A 19,563-nucleotide genomic window follows, 5' to 3' on the forward strand; every position below is an offset into this window, starting at 1 on the left:
GACACCTCTGAAAAGAGCCTGTCTCCATCCTCTTTGCACCCTCCTTTCATGTACTTATACACATTTACCAGAGCTCTCCTGAGCCTTCTCTCTCTAGGCCAAACAGTCCCAGCTGTCTCAGCCTCTCCTCCTATGTGTGTTGCTCTAGTACCTTTATCATCTTTGTGGCCTTTTGTTGAACACTCTCCAGTATGTCCATGTCTCTCTTGTAGTGAAGAGCACAGAACTGGACACAGTACTCTAGCTGTGGCCTTAACAGGGCTGAATAAAGGGGAAGGATCACATCCTTCAACTTGCTGGCAGTACTCTGTCTAATGCAGCCCAGGATACTACTTGTCACCTTTGCAGCAAGGGCACATTGCTGGCTCATGTGCAACCTGCTGTCCACCAGGAGCCCCAGCCCCTTTTCTGCCAAGCTGCTTTCCAGCTGAGTTGTTCCCAGCATATATTGGTTCATGGGATTATTCCTGCCCGGGTGCAGGACTTCGCACTTCCTCTTGTTGAACTTCATGAGGTTATTGTTGGCCCATTTCCCCAGCCTGCCAAGGTCCCTCTGGATGGCAGCATGACTCTGTAACATACCAGCCACTCCTCGCACTTTGGTGTTGTCTGCAAAGTTGTTGAGGGTATACTCTGCCCCATCATCCAGATCATTAATGAAGATGTTAAACAGAGATATTTCCCACCACAGCTGCTGTTTCTCAGGTTTCCTGTGAGACAAGAACTGACTCAGAACAGAAATAACAGGACAGATAACCTTGACTTAATCATTCAATACAGGTGTTGGGTTGGGAGCAAAGATGAACATTTGGGAAACAATACAGTTCTTTAGTGGCACAACTTGGGTGCAAATCAAAGGCCTCTAAAAAGAAGCTTGTCTAGACATGAGCTGGAGGAGAAGGGAAGCAAAGGGAATGAAATAAAGGAAATATACATACGTAGGATAGTATAACATCACTATCTGCAGAGGGATGTGTATTTGGTCTGGCTGGGATGGAGTTAACTTTCCCCATAGCAGCCCTCATAGTGCTACACTTTGTATCTGTAGCTAGAAAGGTGTTGATAACATGTCAGTGTTTTGGCTACTGCAGAGCAATGCTCCCACAGCATCATGGCTGTGTCTCCTAACCCATTCCCTCCACCACTCATGCTGCTCCACAGGCCACTTAGGCTCAGCAAGAGGCTGGGAAGGGACACAGCCAGAACAGCTGACCCAGTCCAACCAAAGGGATATTCCATAACATATGATGTCATGCTTAGCAATGAAACGCTAAGAGAAAGGAGGAGGAGGGGGACATTCATTATTAAGGCATTTGCCTGCTGGAGCAACTGCTGTGTGTATTTCCCAGGAAATGGTTGAACATCCTGCTGATGGGAAGTAGAGAATAAATCTTTTTGTTTTCCTTTGCTTCTACACACTGCCTTTGCTTTTTCTTTAGTAAACTGCCTTTATCTTGACTCATGAGTTCTTTTTCATCTTATTTTCTCCCCCCTCATCCCCCATCCTGCTGAGGAGGGAGAGTGATAGAGGGGCTTGGTGGGTACCTGGGAGTCAGCCAGTCAACCCTCCACAGGATGTGATTTTATGCATCCTCTCCTTCCACCATCTTATCTTTTCATTAAACAGACGCACCCTGAAATGGGGCTGTTGCTTAATTTTAGGGGTTTGTGGTCAAAAGTACTGAATGTTTATGAAAAGAACTTCCTAGTGTCCCTAAAAGAAATCTGTAAATCTCAGGGTGTCTCTGTAGTTCTGCCTGCTTCTTTGTAGCTGCTTCTTCTGCAAACTCCAAAGAATAATCCATGACTGATGTGATACGATCACTACCTTCCTGTGAACTTCCCCCACTAAAACGATACCATTGTTAGAAAATACAGACCTACATGTCTCTTGCTTGCATATTCTCATCTTTCCTTGTTGTCTGAAGTTTTACACAGCTTGGCCCATGCAGGCTCCCAGGACAGACATGGAAATAAAAAATCAAGGAACTGTCTTTCCTCTCTTCTCTTCCTTTCACTCATGTGAATTCATGGCCTACAAGGCCTTTCATTTTGACAGGTTACAGATGAACATTCAAGTGGGACAAGACTGGTCTCTGCTGGCATGTCTTGGAAATTGCTTTATGAACATGCCCTGAGGAGGTGTTAGCACTGCATAGAAATACTCTTTCAAAATTATTACAGAGGTGATTTGCTTGTTTTTAAATGAAAGACACCATATGGGAAACAGTCTGTTAGCGACAGTAAGGACACTAATGGATCTGTAGACTGGAGAAGGAGACAGGGTAATCTTCAATGAATTTCAGTAGAATGGTTTTAGACCCTGAAAAAACAGTGCTGAGATCAGAGGCAGACTAAGACCCAGGCAAGAAACTAATATCTCACTATTAGTGTTACTATTTAGGCAGAGCCAGACAAATAAAATCCTAAATGTATTTTTAAAAAGAATTCAATCTAAACAAAGACAAATATGTGAAGTCATCCCCATAACTAGTGACTTAAGCACACATTTTTGCTGTTGTAGAAGATAGGATACTGTAGGGACACCTGAGATCACCCCTCCGATATATTACCTTCTATAGTCCTATATCTTGGTCTTAACTAATTCAGCTTATCCTATGTTTCTCATCCTCTTCCCTGGGACACTAAGAGGTATTCCCAGCTGAACAGGGTGTATCAGAAATTATGGGTACTTCTGTGATATCTGAAAACAAGAGAAAGTAATTTCTGATTTTCCTAGTAAAATTATCTTGTTTCGAAGAATTGTATTCTGTACTTACAGCCTATTTTTTATAGCAAGACAGACTGAAGTGAAAGAGCAATATTAAAGAGCAATATGAACAACGTGCCTACTGCAGGCACTTGGTCGTGTTGCTGACTATATGCTGACTTTTTATGTGAGAAGACTAGGCCAGAATGGGCTGCGTACACCCCAAACATAAACTGGTTTGTTCATGTGCCTGTCTTTTCCTGTATTGCCTCAGTGTCTGCTGGTACACACCGTCTCATTGGCACAGATTTTTCCCTCTTGAGAGTTGCATCATACATGGACAAACCTACAGGGGAAGAAAATACAGTTTTGTGTCTCCATTTAGATGTGTTTAAGGGAGGGAGACAGAAGTATCCTGTTACTTGTCACTGCCAGTCCCCACCCCCTTCAGAGAGTCTTCAAAAAAATGAAGGCACGCTCTTACTCCTAGATGAAGCCTTTTCATAGTCAGGGTCACAGGCACCTGGGAGGAGCTTATACTTCTGCTGCCTGTAACAGGGCAGTCAGAGGAACACAAACTTAAGAGCTCAGCATCCTACCTCCCTCCCTTGCAGAGCAACTGTTAAGAAGAGCAGCACAGACCAAAGAGGATATTCACAATCAGGCCAGACTACAAACAGAAACACCAGTCTGTAGTGGGCAAACCACTCTCAATGCAAGCCATTTACTGTGGGCTTGAGGCCTGTTTATCATCCTGGGACAGAAGAAAAAACTGCGGGAAGTAAAGCAGCATGAACACTGGCACGAAGTTACCAAGTGAAAAATAGCTGCGTTTGAAACCAGCTAATAAAAGAAAAAATATATATTACTTTTTTGTCTATAGGAGAAAAATGTTGGGATTAGAAATTAAGAGATAATGCTTACACTAAGAGGTAATTGGACTATCACACAGAAACAGCAATGGCAGAGGAAGGATGTGGTCTGTGGCTCCCATGGAAATCTTTCATGACTGGGTGACAAAATGGGAGGGCTGAATCATGGGTAGGATTGTTTTTGTACGAGGTTCTATCATTGTGGGGACAGGTAGCCCACAATGATACATTTCCCAGGAAGCCTTTACAAAAACCCATACGTACATAACCCTTGTGGGAGAGTGTGTTAAGGAAGCTACAGAGAATTCTGCAGCACAGCAGGCATGTTCTGTCTTGTTTTTTCTTGACAGACGTAGTATGCTAGGACTTATTTTCATGATCTGAGATCTGAGCCTGCTCTCTCTGGAAAACATGCCAGGAGATTCTGAGACATTGAAATGATTTTCAGCAAACCAGGTTGACTGAAAAGGCACCTAAAACCTATCAGAGTACCTGAAGCAGAGAATTAGTATTTTTTTTTCTGATGTGATAATGTTTACAATAGACCACAAAATGGTTCTTGTGTGATAAAAGGGTTAGAAAAACAATTCTGACATGTAGCAGGTATCTCTCAGATACACTGTATAAAATGTGTTGGGGTTTTTTCTCTTAATAAGCCTCCAGTGTCCACTGACTGACTCATGCCTGTGAGCATAAAGGTTTTCTCTAATCCTTCTCCACACAGTCCCACTGCAGTTCTTCCTAATGGATATCAAGGGTTTGTCTGAGACCAGCCAACTCATTCTTCTGGACTCTCTGTGCGTGGATTACTTTTAACCTATCAGAAAACTGAATGGGATCCTGAAAGACTATTCCAGATGGATGGCCTGCCATTGAAGGGAAAACAAATGGATTTCTTTTAGTACAGTGCCACAAATGTGAACCACCTCTATGAAAATGCATGTGACTATGACAACGACAAAGCAAGTATTATTTTATTATTAACTCCACAAGTTACTGAAAGGAAGGCTTCACAATGCTTAGAGTACAAAACTGACAGTAAGGAAGCTGTAGTTGTAGAGGAATTGTATTTCTAGACCACTACCACTTTGGGTACGTCTGCATGGTTTCTATAGCTGCAAAATGAGAATAGCAGGTAATATCAATGAGATAACATAGAGACTAGAGAAAGGTTGTAAAACAACTCAAGGTGAAATGTAGACAGTAAAAATAAGTATCAAAAAACTCTGGGAAATGCTTCTATAAATGCTACAGATTATACAATGGGGTTTCAAGCTGATTTTTCTGCCAAAGCCCTTCAGACAGAGACTGAGGGATCTTTGGGATTCCAGATACAATAAACATTGCTTAAGCTTCTTTTTCCTTAAGTCAATTGCAGGGCATCCTTTTTCTTAGCTTATGATACAACACTTTGTCACTGTGATACCAATAATATGATTTTCGGCGACGGTACAAAACTTACAGTAATGGGTAAGAAATTTTTGTTTTCTCTCTTAAATCGCTTCAAATCCCAGGTCTTTTCTTTAGAGAACTCCACTTTAACCTTACTCTACCTTTCATTATTAAACTGGTGCTTTCCTGATGTGCTAGTAACCCAGTGTACTTTGGAGAATAGAATAAGTTTAGTACTCTAGGTAGGGACACACATTTCACTTTGGAGTACTGAATGAATGCATTTGGGTGAATAAAAAGTTTTCTGTAGAAAGAATTAGGATGAGGAATGGGTTAAAAGATATGCACATAAGTATATTGTCTTAATAAATTGACATGTGTGAAAATCACTATTCCCCAAAAGTATAGCTGTTCTCCATAATGCTAGTTCTCCTGGGGCTACAGGTGATTAAGGACAAGTCAATGAAAGGCTATCTGTCTGGAAAGAACTGAGTTACAGTTACACTTTCGACAGGTCTAGAAAACAAAATCAAGACTCTACAAACTTAAATTGCTTTGGATCTTTCCAGGGTAAACTAAAGCATATGTTATCTCAGATAAATGGGAAAGGCAAATAAGTGTACTAGCATTTTTAGTTTACAAAACAGAAGCCACAAATAAAAACTGAACTTTATCATAAGCAGTACTAACGGCTCTCTGCAGTTTAATTGCTTGTTGATGTAGAAGACAACTATCCACAGCACAGCAAGTTTCTTTCCACAAAACAGACTCACCAGGATGTTAATAAAAATATCATTTAGGACAACAGAATCACTATTTCAGAGTAGATGCTAAAAGGCCGCTGAGAACCACAGAAACAGAATATGTGATTCATTTCAAAAAAAAGTAGCTCTCAGGGAATGGTTCTCTCTGGGCTACACTTCTGGATTTGAACTCTCTCCAAATCCAAGGGGAAACAAGGCTGCTTCTAAGACTCTGAAAAATGATAGTGATCTTCTCATGTATTGCTCCTGGAGTCAGAAGAATTAATGCCCCAGGCTTTTGTACCACACTGTTCCTCAGCAGAGTAAAATGCTTACAAGCGATAGAATTCAATGTCCATAGGAAAAATTCAGCGATCAGCAAATTTTTTGAAATCCAGCGTGAATCTGAAGTGCCTGAGCTGGTGATCGCTCATTGACTGTAGAAAATTATGCAGCTAACTTTAATAATCATAGCTAAGAGACCAGAGAGAATAAAAGGAGATACTTCCTTCCAGGAAAGGAGAAAGGGAGTGATATTTAGGAACTGCTACAATGGGGAGAGCGAACCAGGCTCTTGTGTTATATAATACGAGTTATTTTGTAAGTAAAAAAAAAAAAAAGACATTTTTTTTACAAGAGAAGAATATTCATGATGTTGAAAGGAAATGAAATTAAGGAAAAAAGGCTGTTTAGTTGAAAATAAGGAAAGAAAATTACTCTGTTTGCATATGGGAAATATTTTCTAATAGTACACCTAGATAAATATATAAATGTCGTCTACAGAAATGGTGAAAGCTGCAACAACCAGTTCACCTAAGCCTGAATAAAAAGGGCTCTGGAAGAGGTATTGCTGAGATTGATCTCACCTGTTTATACACACAGATGTGGTGGTGTTCCCTTAAAGACTTTTTTTTTAATTTTTTTTAAGGGACCATAAATTAATGTACTTTGTGTTACTTCTTTTGCTGGTACTGCATGAGGGGAGGGTTAGTCCACAGGTTGGGCTCAGAGGACTGAGAGTAGAGGAGAGGTTTTCCTGCAGCTCCAAAACAATGTGAATAATCAAAAGCTCGACTTTGGCAGCGGGACAAAACTCACGGTCGTAGGTAAGACAAAAGTCAGATCTCCATGATATATGTGACACTGCTTTAGGGAACAAGAGCATTCTTTGTTAACAGCATAATAATGATAATTTTTCATGCGGCCATGAGGATGGGATTAATACTTTATTGGTTGCTTATTAAAATGAGATGTGCTGATATAGAAGTGTAGGATTTGCAGGTATGAATTTTGAGATTCTTGTGTCTGTTGTTTTTGTCTTCCCTTATTGGGAACTTCATGAGGGGAGAAAGGAAAAAATAATTCTGTTTCCTCCCGTTCTCCAAGAAAACATTCTAGAGGTTGGGAATGAAAGATCCTTCTTTGGTCTGCAAATTTTTGCAGTTCATCTATGTAACGATCAAAAGCAACATTTCAGAGGTAGAGTCTGGATTCTTGTGTCTGCTGAATCAGGCAAGGAAAGAGTAGTCTTGCTGGTACTTTGCTCTCCTCTTCACAGATGGTGGACAGGCTGCCTAAAGTTGTTTTGGGACACCAGCTTCCTCTAATAGTCCTTTTCACAATTTCTAATTCTCAAAAAGGACTGTATTCTTTTTCTCTCAGTGCACTCTTCTCCTCTATCTTTTCCCCCATTTGCTTTCTCTGCCTTCTCCCCTCCTGGGAAAGGATTTAACATCACCTATATAAAGGCATTTTGGAATCACAACTCAAAATAACCTTTTCCATCTGCTCATGCCATATATGATAGTAAACTGTAGAAATACACACAGGTATTTCTTGCTCCTTTAAGCAGTACCATTTTAAGGAATTAAATAGCTGGCAGGAAGAGCATAATGGCACTGTGGGTTGTAGTCTGACTGTGTACAGCTGTGCTTTTTAATGCGCAACTTACCTTTGGAGCTGGCACTGTGCTCAGAGTTATAGGTAAGTAGCTGTGATTAATCCAGGTGTTCAATGTGGAAGACACTTGAAAAATTCCTTTGCATTGATGATAGGTAGCATATACACAAATGTTTTTAAAATGAGAGTAGGAGTGAAAGATAAGAAGAAAACATGAAACTGACCTTGCCATGATAGGGACGGAAGAATTGTGGTACTTTTTCTCTTAGGTGGTGGGGAATGTGTGACAGGGGAATGCGTGAGTTTATGCATGGAAATGATTAAGCGTTGTGCCAGTGTCTGCCGTGAACACTGAGGAAGATCAGAGCAGAATGGGCTGTTGATAACAGGTTTTTGTGATTGTCTCTGTTCTTGCTTGACCAGTCTCCTTATTCCATTTCAAGCATGCTCGTTCTCTGGCTCTCTTTGTCTTTCCAGTAGTTTTCTTGTTCTTTCTGCCTGCCTTTTTCACCTGCATTCCTCTTTGCTTTTTTTTTTTTGGTTTAGTTAAATCTCTCTCAGTTTTCTTTTGTGCCCTCCCTATCTGTTTCCATGTCTTTACTCGGTAGCCATTTAGTCTATGAGCAAATGAACTTGTGTCAGAGATACTTTTAGGATAGGAAAAAATTTAATAAAGCCAAGTACTAGAAGGGAGCAGTAAAAGCGATCAACCTCTCCTCATATCCACTGGAAGGAAAGCACAGCAGTGCCAAACCTAGGGAATTATTTCTATTACTCTCTAGTTACTTCTTCTGAAGTCTGAACTCACAGAAGCACCCCAGGGATCTTCGTAGAGTAAGCAATGACAGTCATGATTAAGGCTAGCGGTTGAAAGCAAACACTAGGGCTTAAGGGTCAAGATCTATGCAAGATATAAGTTCCTGCTAATTCTGCTAATTTTTTCCACTCCAGAAAGGATGAAATGATTAGGAAGAACATCTAGAATTTACAGTGCCTTCACATTGAGAAAAAGTAAAAGTTTTATCTTTGATTCCATAGTTCTCTCTGTCTTTCTGTTTCCACGTGCACCCCTCAGACCTGGTGGGTTTATCACGCTAGACAAGTAAAAAGGCACTCTAATAAAGTATATGGGGGAAAAAAAAAAAGGTGGCTTTTAGGGTCTCTGCCTAGCTTCTGAGTAACATCTCATTGTTGCTTTGTACATGTTTTTGACTGTAGAAGTCTGCTGTCTTTAGCCTGATATGTAGGTATTAAACACTTTCAGACAGGGACAACTTTTGTTTTGTGATTGTATAGAATCTTGCATGATTTTCGGAAGATATGTAGTCTAGGATGAGAGTTTCTCATACCCAGGATAACCTAAATGATAAATAACATGAGGAGATATTTCATAGTCTTAAAAAAAGGATGGCAAGGTAAGACTTAAAGTAAAAATTGTCCCAGGCAGATTCAAATCACATACCAAAAGTGTTCTTCACTTCAGACAGTGAGAAAGATTAGCTCCTTCTTCTCAAGTCACCTCTTAGATGGGGGGGTCCAAGTAGGGTATCACATGGCAGTGTAGTACTGAACACTGCAATAACTGTCATGTCTTACTACGTATCCAGGAATATAATGCAGTCAGTTGAAGATGCTTGTGCATGCTAATACAGACTCTTATCTATTAGTACAATATTACAAATACAGGCATTATAGTACTCCTGGGTACTTTTCTGCATACCTGTTTGCTCAGCTTCTTTTCAGCTTTCCTATTCTTCTGACAGATAATACCAGAAATTCACTCATGCATTTCTGTAGCCAGACCTTTTATGTTCATGTGTAACAAGCGAAGACAAATGCTGTAACTTTCCTGGTGTTTACTTGCCTAACAGATATTAATCATCTAATAGACAGCTGTTAAAGGGCCATATATATCAGGAGTCACCCAGCACAAATACAGCACAATTCTAAGGGGTTTCTGACTGAAGACAGTCAAGGAGGCTCTGGGCCATGTTGCTTTCCATTTCAGGGAAGGATGATGAAATCATACCTCCAGCTGTGGCCATCTTTTCCCCATCAAAGCAAGAAATCCAACAGAAGAGCAAGGCCACATTGGTGTGTCTGGCCTCTGGTTTTTACCCTGACCACCTGAATCTGTTCTGGAAGGTGAATGGTGCTAAGAGGACAGAAGGGGTGGGGACAGATGAGTTTTCCACACGGAATGGGAGTACCTACTCATTGACCAGCCGACTGAGGATCTCAGCCCAGGAATGGTTTAACCCTTTCAACCGTTTTGAGTGTGTTGCAAATTTTTTTAAGAATGGAACACTGGATTCGATACACAAATTAATCTACGGTGATGCTGGTGAGTAAAAAATGCGTATCACCATACTGTACAAAACAGAACTCACAAATCAAAAGGGTGTGGGTTGTAATGTGAAACACATCTATGTACAACTTCCATACAGGGTGTTGTTATGGCACAAATATGTATGTAAATATGTAGGTATTTACATATTCCTGGGCATATTCCTTCATATTCCTGGGCCTCTGTATCTACATTATCATTATACATCTATACTTTTTCAAAGGTATCTTCAGATTTTCACTGAGAAATCTCTGTTATACAGTAAAATGTGTAGTATAATAAAATACGTAGTATAGGAAAACAAATCAGGCAGTATATTGTAAATTGAAACTTCTAAAATTTGTGTTCTGCTTGCACCGAAATGTGACCAGTTCATTTTTGTCTTTCAGGTTGTGCAGTCACAGAAGGTATGTGTGTGTTCTCACAGGCAAATATCTATGTATTTTAATTCTAGTTTTACTGATGCTAAGTACAAGGTGTGTGAGAGTTCTACTACAAGAATAACTTGTACTTCCCCATCAAAGGGATTTGTATGTTAGATTAAAAAAAAAAAAAAGAAAAATACTTCAGAAGAGTTGTATGTGCATGCTATACGTAGCTGTGTTTTGGATTTTTAACTCTTCTTTATGATTCCCTTTTGAAATAACAGAAGATATTATGAAACCTTCCTATAGAGTTTAATTTTCTCTTTTTATCATCTCCCCTAGTCCTTAACACTGCCTTCTGTTGGGAAGCTACTTGCTCAGCCATAAAAGTAAAAATTCATACATACCCAAGTGAAAAATGTCCATGTCTTGTGATTCAGTTTGAGCTCCTAAAAGGGGATTCACATGAACTGCCTAGTTCTCAGTAAATGTGGCAACACAATGGTTAAGCATTCCCAATCACGACATACTTTCTTAGCATAAAGACAACTTCTGTCTTTTCTAGACTTCCTGTCTCTTTTGGTTCTTTGAATCACAGTGTTCTTTCCTATTCCCTGCTATCTTGTGTCAACCAAGCCATGCATTTGGATCTAGTTCCTCTGTGTCGCTTAGCTAAAGATTTCAAGGGTTTATATTTGATTAAAGCTACATTACCTCTAGTCTCTCGTGATGATGATGATGATGATTTAATACACAAATGATGTTTGATTTGCAGAGTCCTACCTGTGGTACGGAAACTCCCTGAAGCTCACTTACCTGATCCTCTGTGGCAAAGCCTTGCTTTATGCAGTTTTGGTGAGCAGTCTGGTGTGGACAACCAAGGTAGGCTAGTGTGCCACTTGAAGGTTGAGCTTACTCGCTAGTATAAGGATCAGTGGATACAGACCAAATCTGTTCTCAGCAGTGGGGTTGTTCTCCATGTGCTTTGCTACGCTTTACGCAGGCTAGTTTGAAACATCATAAGTGATGAGTTTACTATTATTGTTTTTCCAGAACTCAAATAAAATCAATGCTATCTATCAGAGAAATTCTTTCTCAAATTATGCTTTAAACACATGGAAAAAGATGAGAGTTAGTGACAACCTCTCCAGAAAGTAAAGAAGGGAAATATCAGATATATCATACTTTTCAGTAAGCTTTGAAAAGGGACTCACGCCTGCAGTAAAAGTAATAAGCAGGGTTTTTGAGGTGATACATGGGATAAATCTGAACAAAGATTTACAAAGAACAATGGGATAAATCTGAACAAATAGGAGAAGTTTAACTAACTACCAGGAAAAACTTTTTATCAGTAAGTTTCTCATATGGCTGAAAGATATTCCCAGTGAGAGCAGTGGAATCTTCAGCACTTGTTCCTTTAAAAGCAAGACTGGGATGTGTTTCTGAAAAGTGACGTGGTAGAGTTGCAGGTGAACGTGAACACAATCTCAATTATGGGTTTGTGTCCTTTTTCAAGGATGCTAAGAGTGAGCAGGTTTGTACTTTACTGGTTCACAACCATAGAATCACAGAATGGTTTGGGACCTTTAAAGATCATCTGGTCCAACACCCCTGCCATAAGCAGGGACATCTTTCACTAGACCAGGTTACTCAAAGGCCCATCCAACCTGACCTTGAATATTTGCAATGATGGGGCATGTAAAACTTCTCTGGGCAACCTGCTCCATTGTCTCACCACCCTCATCATAACAAATGTCTTCCTTATATCTAATCTAAATCTACCTTCTTTCAGCTTAAAATCATTGCCCTTTAGTCCTGTCACTTCAAGCCTTGGTAAAACGTCTCAGTCTTTCTTATAAGCCCCCTTGTATATTGAAAGGCCACAAGAAGGTGTCCCTGGAGCCTTCTCTTCTCCCGGCTGAACAACCCCAACTCTGAGCCTTTCTTCACAGGAGAGGTGTTCCATGCCTCTGAACATTTTTGTGGCCCTCTTCTGGACCTGCTCTAACATGTCCATGTCTCTCTTGTGCTGGGGCCCCCCAGAACTGGACACAGTACTCCAGGTGGGGTCACATGAGAGAAGAGTAGTGGGGCAGAATCACCTCCCTTGATCTGCTGGCTGCGCTTCTTTTTATGTAGCCCAGGATACAATTGGCTGTATGGGTTGCAAGTGCACATGGTCGGCTGACGTACAATTTTTCATCCACCAGTATCCCAAAGTCCTTCTCCACACAGCTGCTCTTAAGCCATTCATCCTCCAGTCTGCAATGATCCTAGTGATTGTCCCAACTGAGGTGCAGAACCTTGCACAAGGCCTTGTTGAACTTTATGATTTACGTATGGACCCACTCCTCAAGCCTGTTCAGGTCCCTCTGAATGGCATCCCTTCCCTCAAGCACATCTGTGCCACTCAGCTTGGTGTCATCCACAAACTTGATGAGGGTGCATTCAATCCCACTATTAATGATACATTGGTGAAGGTATTAAATGGTATCAATCCCAGTATATACCCTTGAGGGAAACCACTTGTTACTGGTTTCCACTTAGATATTGAGCCATTGACTGTAACTCTTTGGCCATGGTCATCTAGCCAATTCCTTACCCATGTAACAGTCCATCCATTAAATCAATGTCTCTCCAATTCAGCAGCAAGAATGCTGTGGGGGACTGTATCAAAGGCCTTAGAGACGGTCACATAGATGATGTCTGTAGCTGTTCCCTTGTCAACTGATGCAGTCACTCCATTATGGAAGGCCACCAGATTAGTCATCTAATACACAAAGTTGTGTATAAAGATATTCGTTCTGTATGTAAGTAAATAATTTGTACAGGTTAAGACACTTCCTTGGTACGAAAAGGGGAGAAAGCATGGAGATACAACATGGTATTACTATTAATGCTCTTAGGACACACAACAGTTGGGACAGTGATAGATATGGTGTACTATTTCCTAAATTATTTTATTTGTTCCTTTTTTTTATTTTATTTATGTGTTCTCTTTTGTTTTCAATTAGGCTGGTGGCAAGTGGTACAGAGAATAAATGAAGAGTCCTCTTCATCATATCAGCAGGAACACAGCAAATTATACTTTCTACCTTTCCACAGCAAACGATCCATGCATCTGCCTAAAAACTTCTGAATATTATTTCTTGGTGATTCTCTGTCCCCCTCTTGTTCTCTCCACTTTGTTGTAATCACTGCTGGGTTTTCTCTCTACTTCTATATCATATTATATTGTATTATATCGTATTGTATAGTACTGTATGTTTTAAACAGACACCTTAATGCTCAGAGACTGAGAACCCAGCTCGTTGAATTAGGAATAAAGTTTTAGCCTATTTTCCATTCAAGAAACATGAGTTGTTGTTCTTTAATTTGGTCTTTTGTAGCAATAATGTCCTACAACACAACTTCCCGTGATGTGTAATATCATAAAGGACTTGCATTAAAGAGCATTCACTGACAATCCTTATAGGAATAACATCTTTTAAGAGAAGAGTAGGAGGTTCATCCATACCATGTACCAACAACTGGAGTGGGGCTGTAGGCTTCAGAGGCTTGTGGGCTCCACTACCAGGGCCAGCTAGCAAGCAGACTGCATGTCTAAGGCTAGTTTCTGGGAGACCCACAGTGTATAGGCATGGATCCCAGTGTGCGTGTAGGTGTGTGAGGTAACTGGAGGACCATGCAGCTCGGGGCCAGTTGCTGGGTAGACTCAGTGTCTAAGGTCAGTTACTGGGATCCAGCGTGTGTGCATGTGCAAAGGTGTGTATGAGGTTTTGTATCTGTGAGTGAGGGGGTCTCTACCAGCAGCTCATACCCTCAGGTCTGTTAGTGCTATCTGTGTTTGCATGAGCGTTTCTGTCTGTATTGATGTATGTGGCTGGCTGTGTGTATATGTGCATTTGTATTGTGTATGTGTTTGTATGCCTGCTGGGAACACCTTCCAGATAAGAAGTGACACCCTTTCAGGAACGGCATGGTAGCTGCTTTTTCTCTCACTGTGTTCTTACTCGAGGTTAGCTTGCTAACAGCAACAGGCTCATTGTGGTAGTGAAGAAAAATTCCGTAAATAGATTAAAAAGTCACCTGTCAGTCAATGCATTTGTTTGTTTGAAAAGGATAATAGATTTGAGGGGAACCTGGCATATCCTTTTTAATGTAATTATCAGGAAAAAAAAAAAAGTATATCTTACTGCTAGAGGAAAGATGGGTACAATCATACAAAATGGAGTAATTTTTCCTGCTTCTTTAATCTCCTCAAAACACTTCAGAACAGGAGAAAATATCATATTGAACAAAGAGATTTATTTGGTATTTTGATTACAACTATTACTTATGTAGTTTCATGGCTGTTTCAAACAAAAAGAACTACTCTTCTTAGAGACTGTGTTTTGCAAAACTACCTTTATGGGTCTCAAATCACAAGGTGTGAACAAAAGGAGCACTTTTTGATATCCTCAACTAAACAATTTAATGTCCTTCAATAATTCACATAAAGTCTTAACATTTGCTTCCCCACTAAGGGAGAAAATTTGAGTTGATTTCTCCTTTACACAAACCCAGACAACACAGAATAACAATATTAGCCATTTGGATGGTTAAGATTTTAGCAATTTTAGAAATACTTTTTATCTGTGCTCACACTGAGCTACTGCAGTTTGGAGGAGGGACCAAGCTGACTGTTACAATTGAGAAAATGTTGTTTACAAAGTATGTTTGAAATAAAGCAAAGGAAAGCCAGAAAAAAATTTGATTTTTAATTACTTCTTTTTATACCTATATTTTCTATTTTAATCATGTTTAAGTTACTCTGTATATCAGTGACAGAGGTGATCAGTCTTACAGTTACAAATGTTATTTTCATAAATAAGTGTTGCCACATTTTTCCTGATTGTAAAAGACTATGTAGGTCATTTTTGCTTTTGAAAGATTTGAGGAAATAGACAAAGATACAGAAGAAGCGAAAAAAACCCAAAGAGAAACACAGACAGGGTATGAATCGGGTATGAGTCAGGTATGAGTCTTAGAAGAAAGAAGATGTTTTGATTCTTGAAGAAAAACTCATAAGCTGGAAATAAGTTGCAGATCAAGGCACTAATACCCTATTCAGGAATTGAATGGTAGATTAAGGGATAAATTAGAACTCTAATTATGTATTTTATGAGGAGGAGTTTGATTGATGACAAGGAGCTGCTGTCTGACAATCCAAGCAAAGGACTACTATACTTGAGAAATAGCACTTGAAAAAAAAGGAGGAAAGGATATAATCTGAAGTGAAGGAAGCAAAACTGGTTGGTGATCAAGTTCTGTGCCAAGTGTGACATGGAATAGGGGACAATTATCTGTTGGCACAAACCAGGGTCCCAGAGTCCTGAGAACAGAAAATAAACAGCTGCCTACTTCTCCCAGCTGGCGAACTCCTGTGTCCAAAATTTCCTAGATCACAGAAGACGGGGAGGAGAGAGGGGTAAGAGAGGAGTTGATGGAGGCTTTTTTTTCATCAACCCTTTAAAATCTTAACACTATTACAACAGATATGTACTGTTTTCTTATAGTTTCCCTCTTAACTGCAGACAACAGACCTCAGTGAGTAAACTGCGTGTAAGTAGAGGCTGACAGCAAAATTGAGAGCATCTGTCAATTCTCTTTCACCCTCCTTGATAAACTTTTTTGTTAGCACATGCCAGAGGTACTGACCTTCCTGTGCAAGCCAGCATTTACATATCTGAAGCAGCATCTCCCAAGAAATGTGTATAGTATGAAATCTTTCTAGTGGCTATGATAAAACTTGACATTGAAAAGGACATCTAGTTTTGGCTTCCTCATCACTTGAAGCAGACAGAATATTAATTATGGGAGAGGAGAAATTTTGTGGGTTAAGCACCTGATCAATGTGTGAATTATAGGAAGGAAAGCGCATGCGTAAGGGATTTCTAATTAGGTGAATCAAAATTCTGAAGAGTTAAGTAAGTTATGAGGGCAAATATCAGGCTGTGTTATTACACTTCAAACAATTTTTATATGAAGGTCAGCAGTAATACTGTATTTTGAAAAAGGAACGTGGCTCACTGTTCTAGATCAAAAAAAAAAAAAAGTGCAGTGGAAGGTTTGAGTCAGCAGAGCTTGTCTAAGAAGGCTGGCAATTGTGTTTCAGGAAAGACAGGTCAAGAAAGAGGGAGATAATAGGGACCATGAAGAAGAAGGGGACAAATTAATGAACTGAATTATTGTTATTAAATTTCCCCTGTGATAGGACAATTTGGTGTTAATTTGTTAGATTAATAAAACTGTGGAGAAAGCTAGTAAGCAAGCAAGCTTAATGGAATAAACTGAAGGGAGTGAGAAGGATGAGACAAGACTAAAGACGAGACCTCAAGTCAGATAAGTGTATCCTGGAAGAATATATGCTAACTCTGCAATGTGGAACTCCTAGACACTCAGTGTTCGCTGAGATGAACTGTGTGACTGACCAAGTCTTTTCCTCAAAATTAAATTGCCTACAGAACAAACTAGCCATTACGATTCCCCCTTATTCCTACAATCTATCTCCCACTGTCATATCCAAATGGAATGTGTGTCCATGAAAAAGAAAAAGGCAGAAGAAGTAGAACTGGGAAGGGTATAGAGGAACTCATAAGGAATTAGCAAAAGATGTGGAGGCTGGAGCGAAAGAAAGCGAAAGTGGGTCTAAATGAAAGAGATCGGATCTTACAACATTTATCATGATTCCTAAAAATTGTGACGATACTGATGTCAAACTACAGCACCAGACAATTAAGTGCTTTATTAATGGCAGAGAAATCAGGGGTTGTTTTTAGGCTGTGATCCAAATAATTATTAGAAAAAAATGCAGAATATTTAATAACCAAGTACTGTTAAGACAGACTGATATACCTTCTTTTCAGCACACCCTTGGCTACTACTCTGCAAAAAAAATGGTATTTGTAGGCTTACCACCTAGTCCACCACCTTACCACGCAGTCCAGGACAGGTGTGAGTAGTTTTGATATTACACTGTGAAGCTGTGCTCTGCCAATTCCAACTCTGGAACACAATAAGAAAAACATAATCTACAGGGACATTTGGTAAAAATGGCTGCATTTTTCAAGCCAGTAAAAAAAAAAAAGATCAATCTTGTTCTCTTGTTCTCACACATAGACTTTCAAAGTGGTTATGGCACAGCTTGGTCAAAGTGAGTGGGGAAGAAGCTATAGGTGTTTCGGAGCAGACAATCTACATCTTGGATGAGTGGTACAACTAAACAGTTCTATGTAAGAAAGAAATATGGCATCAGAGAGTTCCTTTAAGATTCCGGAATAAAAAGAAAGGGGATTTTTGATGGAACCTAAATCAGTACAATCCAGTGATCCTCTCTGGGATTCTCCAGGAGAAGATAGAGGGAAAGGAGTCAGGCAACACAGCACTTTAACCGGTAACCAGATGGCCATTGTGATGCCAACGTGTACTGGTGCATGAGTGAACAAACCTACTGTGGTCTGGGTCTGGTAAAAATTTATATATAGCTGAAGAAAACCAGTTTGCAGTTGTAGGTAGTGTGATATCATCTATATTTTTCCTAATTGACATTTACACTTTCAGAAAGCAGGATCCAGATACTGTTTTAAGGAAAAATGCCATTTTTCCAAAGTTAGGTGCAGGCAACCTAGTGTTGACACTGAACTATAACACTGGATCTGGAAAGTGAAAATAGAAAACCAAATGTTAGATTTATTGAAACTAGTGATAAAGCTTCCACTAATTTCATTAGAGTCAAAATTCCACTCTCCATTTTCAGTTTCAGTCTGGTTTCTTATGCACTATTTAGAATCAGTTATTTTTACCATGACATCTCTAAGTGTCTGCAATGCTGTCTGGCTATTCAGATTTCAGATGTATACACTGGGTTCCTAGCAGACAGATAGGTAAAGAGAAAGAGTGGGGAAGGAGATGAGTCCGAGAAAGAAAATCAGGAAAAATTATAAATGCTGATGTGGGACATAATTCTGTAAAGTCATCCAATGAGGGTGTAAGAAAAGATAAATAGGAAGAATCAGAATTAAAGAGGTTATATCAAAGAATGTTTCTGTAGCAGGGGAAAAATTCATACATAATGCACATATAGAACCACAAAACTCAAACATTCATATTTTCAAACAGACAAACAGACTTTTGGCAAGAGGAATTATTGTCTAGCATTTAGCCCTGTTTTTTTTTTTTCTGATCTCAATTATTTTCTGCATTGCCATGAGTTTATGCAAATTAAAAATAAGAGATAGTTTTAATAGAAATTATGAAGCTCACAAGTCCTATGACACTGGCATGAGAAATACAGTTCAAGTACCATTTGCTTCTTTTCATAGGCTAATAAACTTAGTGTCATTATTGGCACCAAGAGAAGACACCAGGGTTCTAGCATATATATTTTTCCTCAAGCAGAGTGGAAATGGTATTAGCAGTGCAGAATCAAGCCTTCGCAATTTCAATACCTATTTTGCTCAATAGGTATGTGGGGTGTGGGATTTATTACTCTATTGTATCTTTGTGCTCTGGATATGAGCAACATTTTGTGACAGGAACTAAGATGACTAACTTAGGTAAGAAAACATGGACCACTATTTTTTTGCTAAATAATAAAACACATTCACTCTTGCCTTTTTTGGGAAACCCTGTAGGTTAAAGATTTTGTAGGTTATAATTTTGGGGGGTGGTCGATTTGTGTGCTTCTTTATCTTAATTTTTAAAACTGTAGGATAAGGAGGAGAGATTGAGGTGAAATAAGCCAAGAAATTTCAGAAAAACCTTGACTCAGAAAACTATCAGAGAAGTGCTACAGCTGGGAAGTTTGTGTACATCATGCTGATTTTAAGAGTGTTTTGTATGGGATGTTTGTGATGGGAGGAGAGCTAATGCTTAATAGAGCTTCTGTCTAGCATAGCCAAGGTTTTCTACAGCAGGGGGAATATCTCTGAAAGTCTCAGCAGAAAACAGTACCTCAGCATCAGAGCAGATGATGTGTCAAAATGTGCTTGAAAATATCTCTTTAAGGGAACAGAAGTTGAATTTTGGCAAAACAGGATGCGGTTTGACATATACTCAAAAAAACATGTTCTGATAACGCATCAGCCCTTCTTACCACAACACCACCCCAGCCTCACAGGATGCGGCACAGGGTGCAGCTCTTTGTTCACTGTATTACAGTTGGACAGAAATAGTGACACATATGGGCCTTATG

General features: G+C 39.6%; 1 gene segment (V, D, J or C); it reads left to right on the top strand.

Annotated features, from left to right (window-relative positions):
• Nucleotides 1-19,261, top strand: part of LOC141471929 (T-cell receptor beta-2 chain C region-like) — a 41,988-nt gene extending 22,727 nt beyond the window's left edge. Inside the window, 4 exon segments of the C gene segment in view lie at nt 6,760-6,823; nt 9,625-9,960; nt 10,353-10,370; nt 19,141-19,261. Coding sequence covers nt 6,760-6,823; nt 9,625-9,960; nt 10,353-10,370; nt 19,141-19,261 — 539 coding nt within the window.
• The last annotated feature ends 302 nt before the right edge of the window (nt 19,262-19,563 follow it).

This window comes from Numenius arquata, chromosome 1 (genome assembly GCF_964106895.1).
Source record: "Numenius arquata chromosome 1, bNumArq3.hap1.1, whole genome shotgun sequence".
NCBI lineage: Eukaryota > Metazoa > Chordata > Aves > Charadriiformes > Scolopacidae > Numenius > Numenius arquata.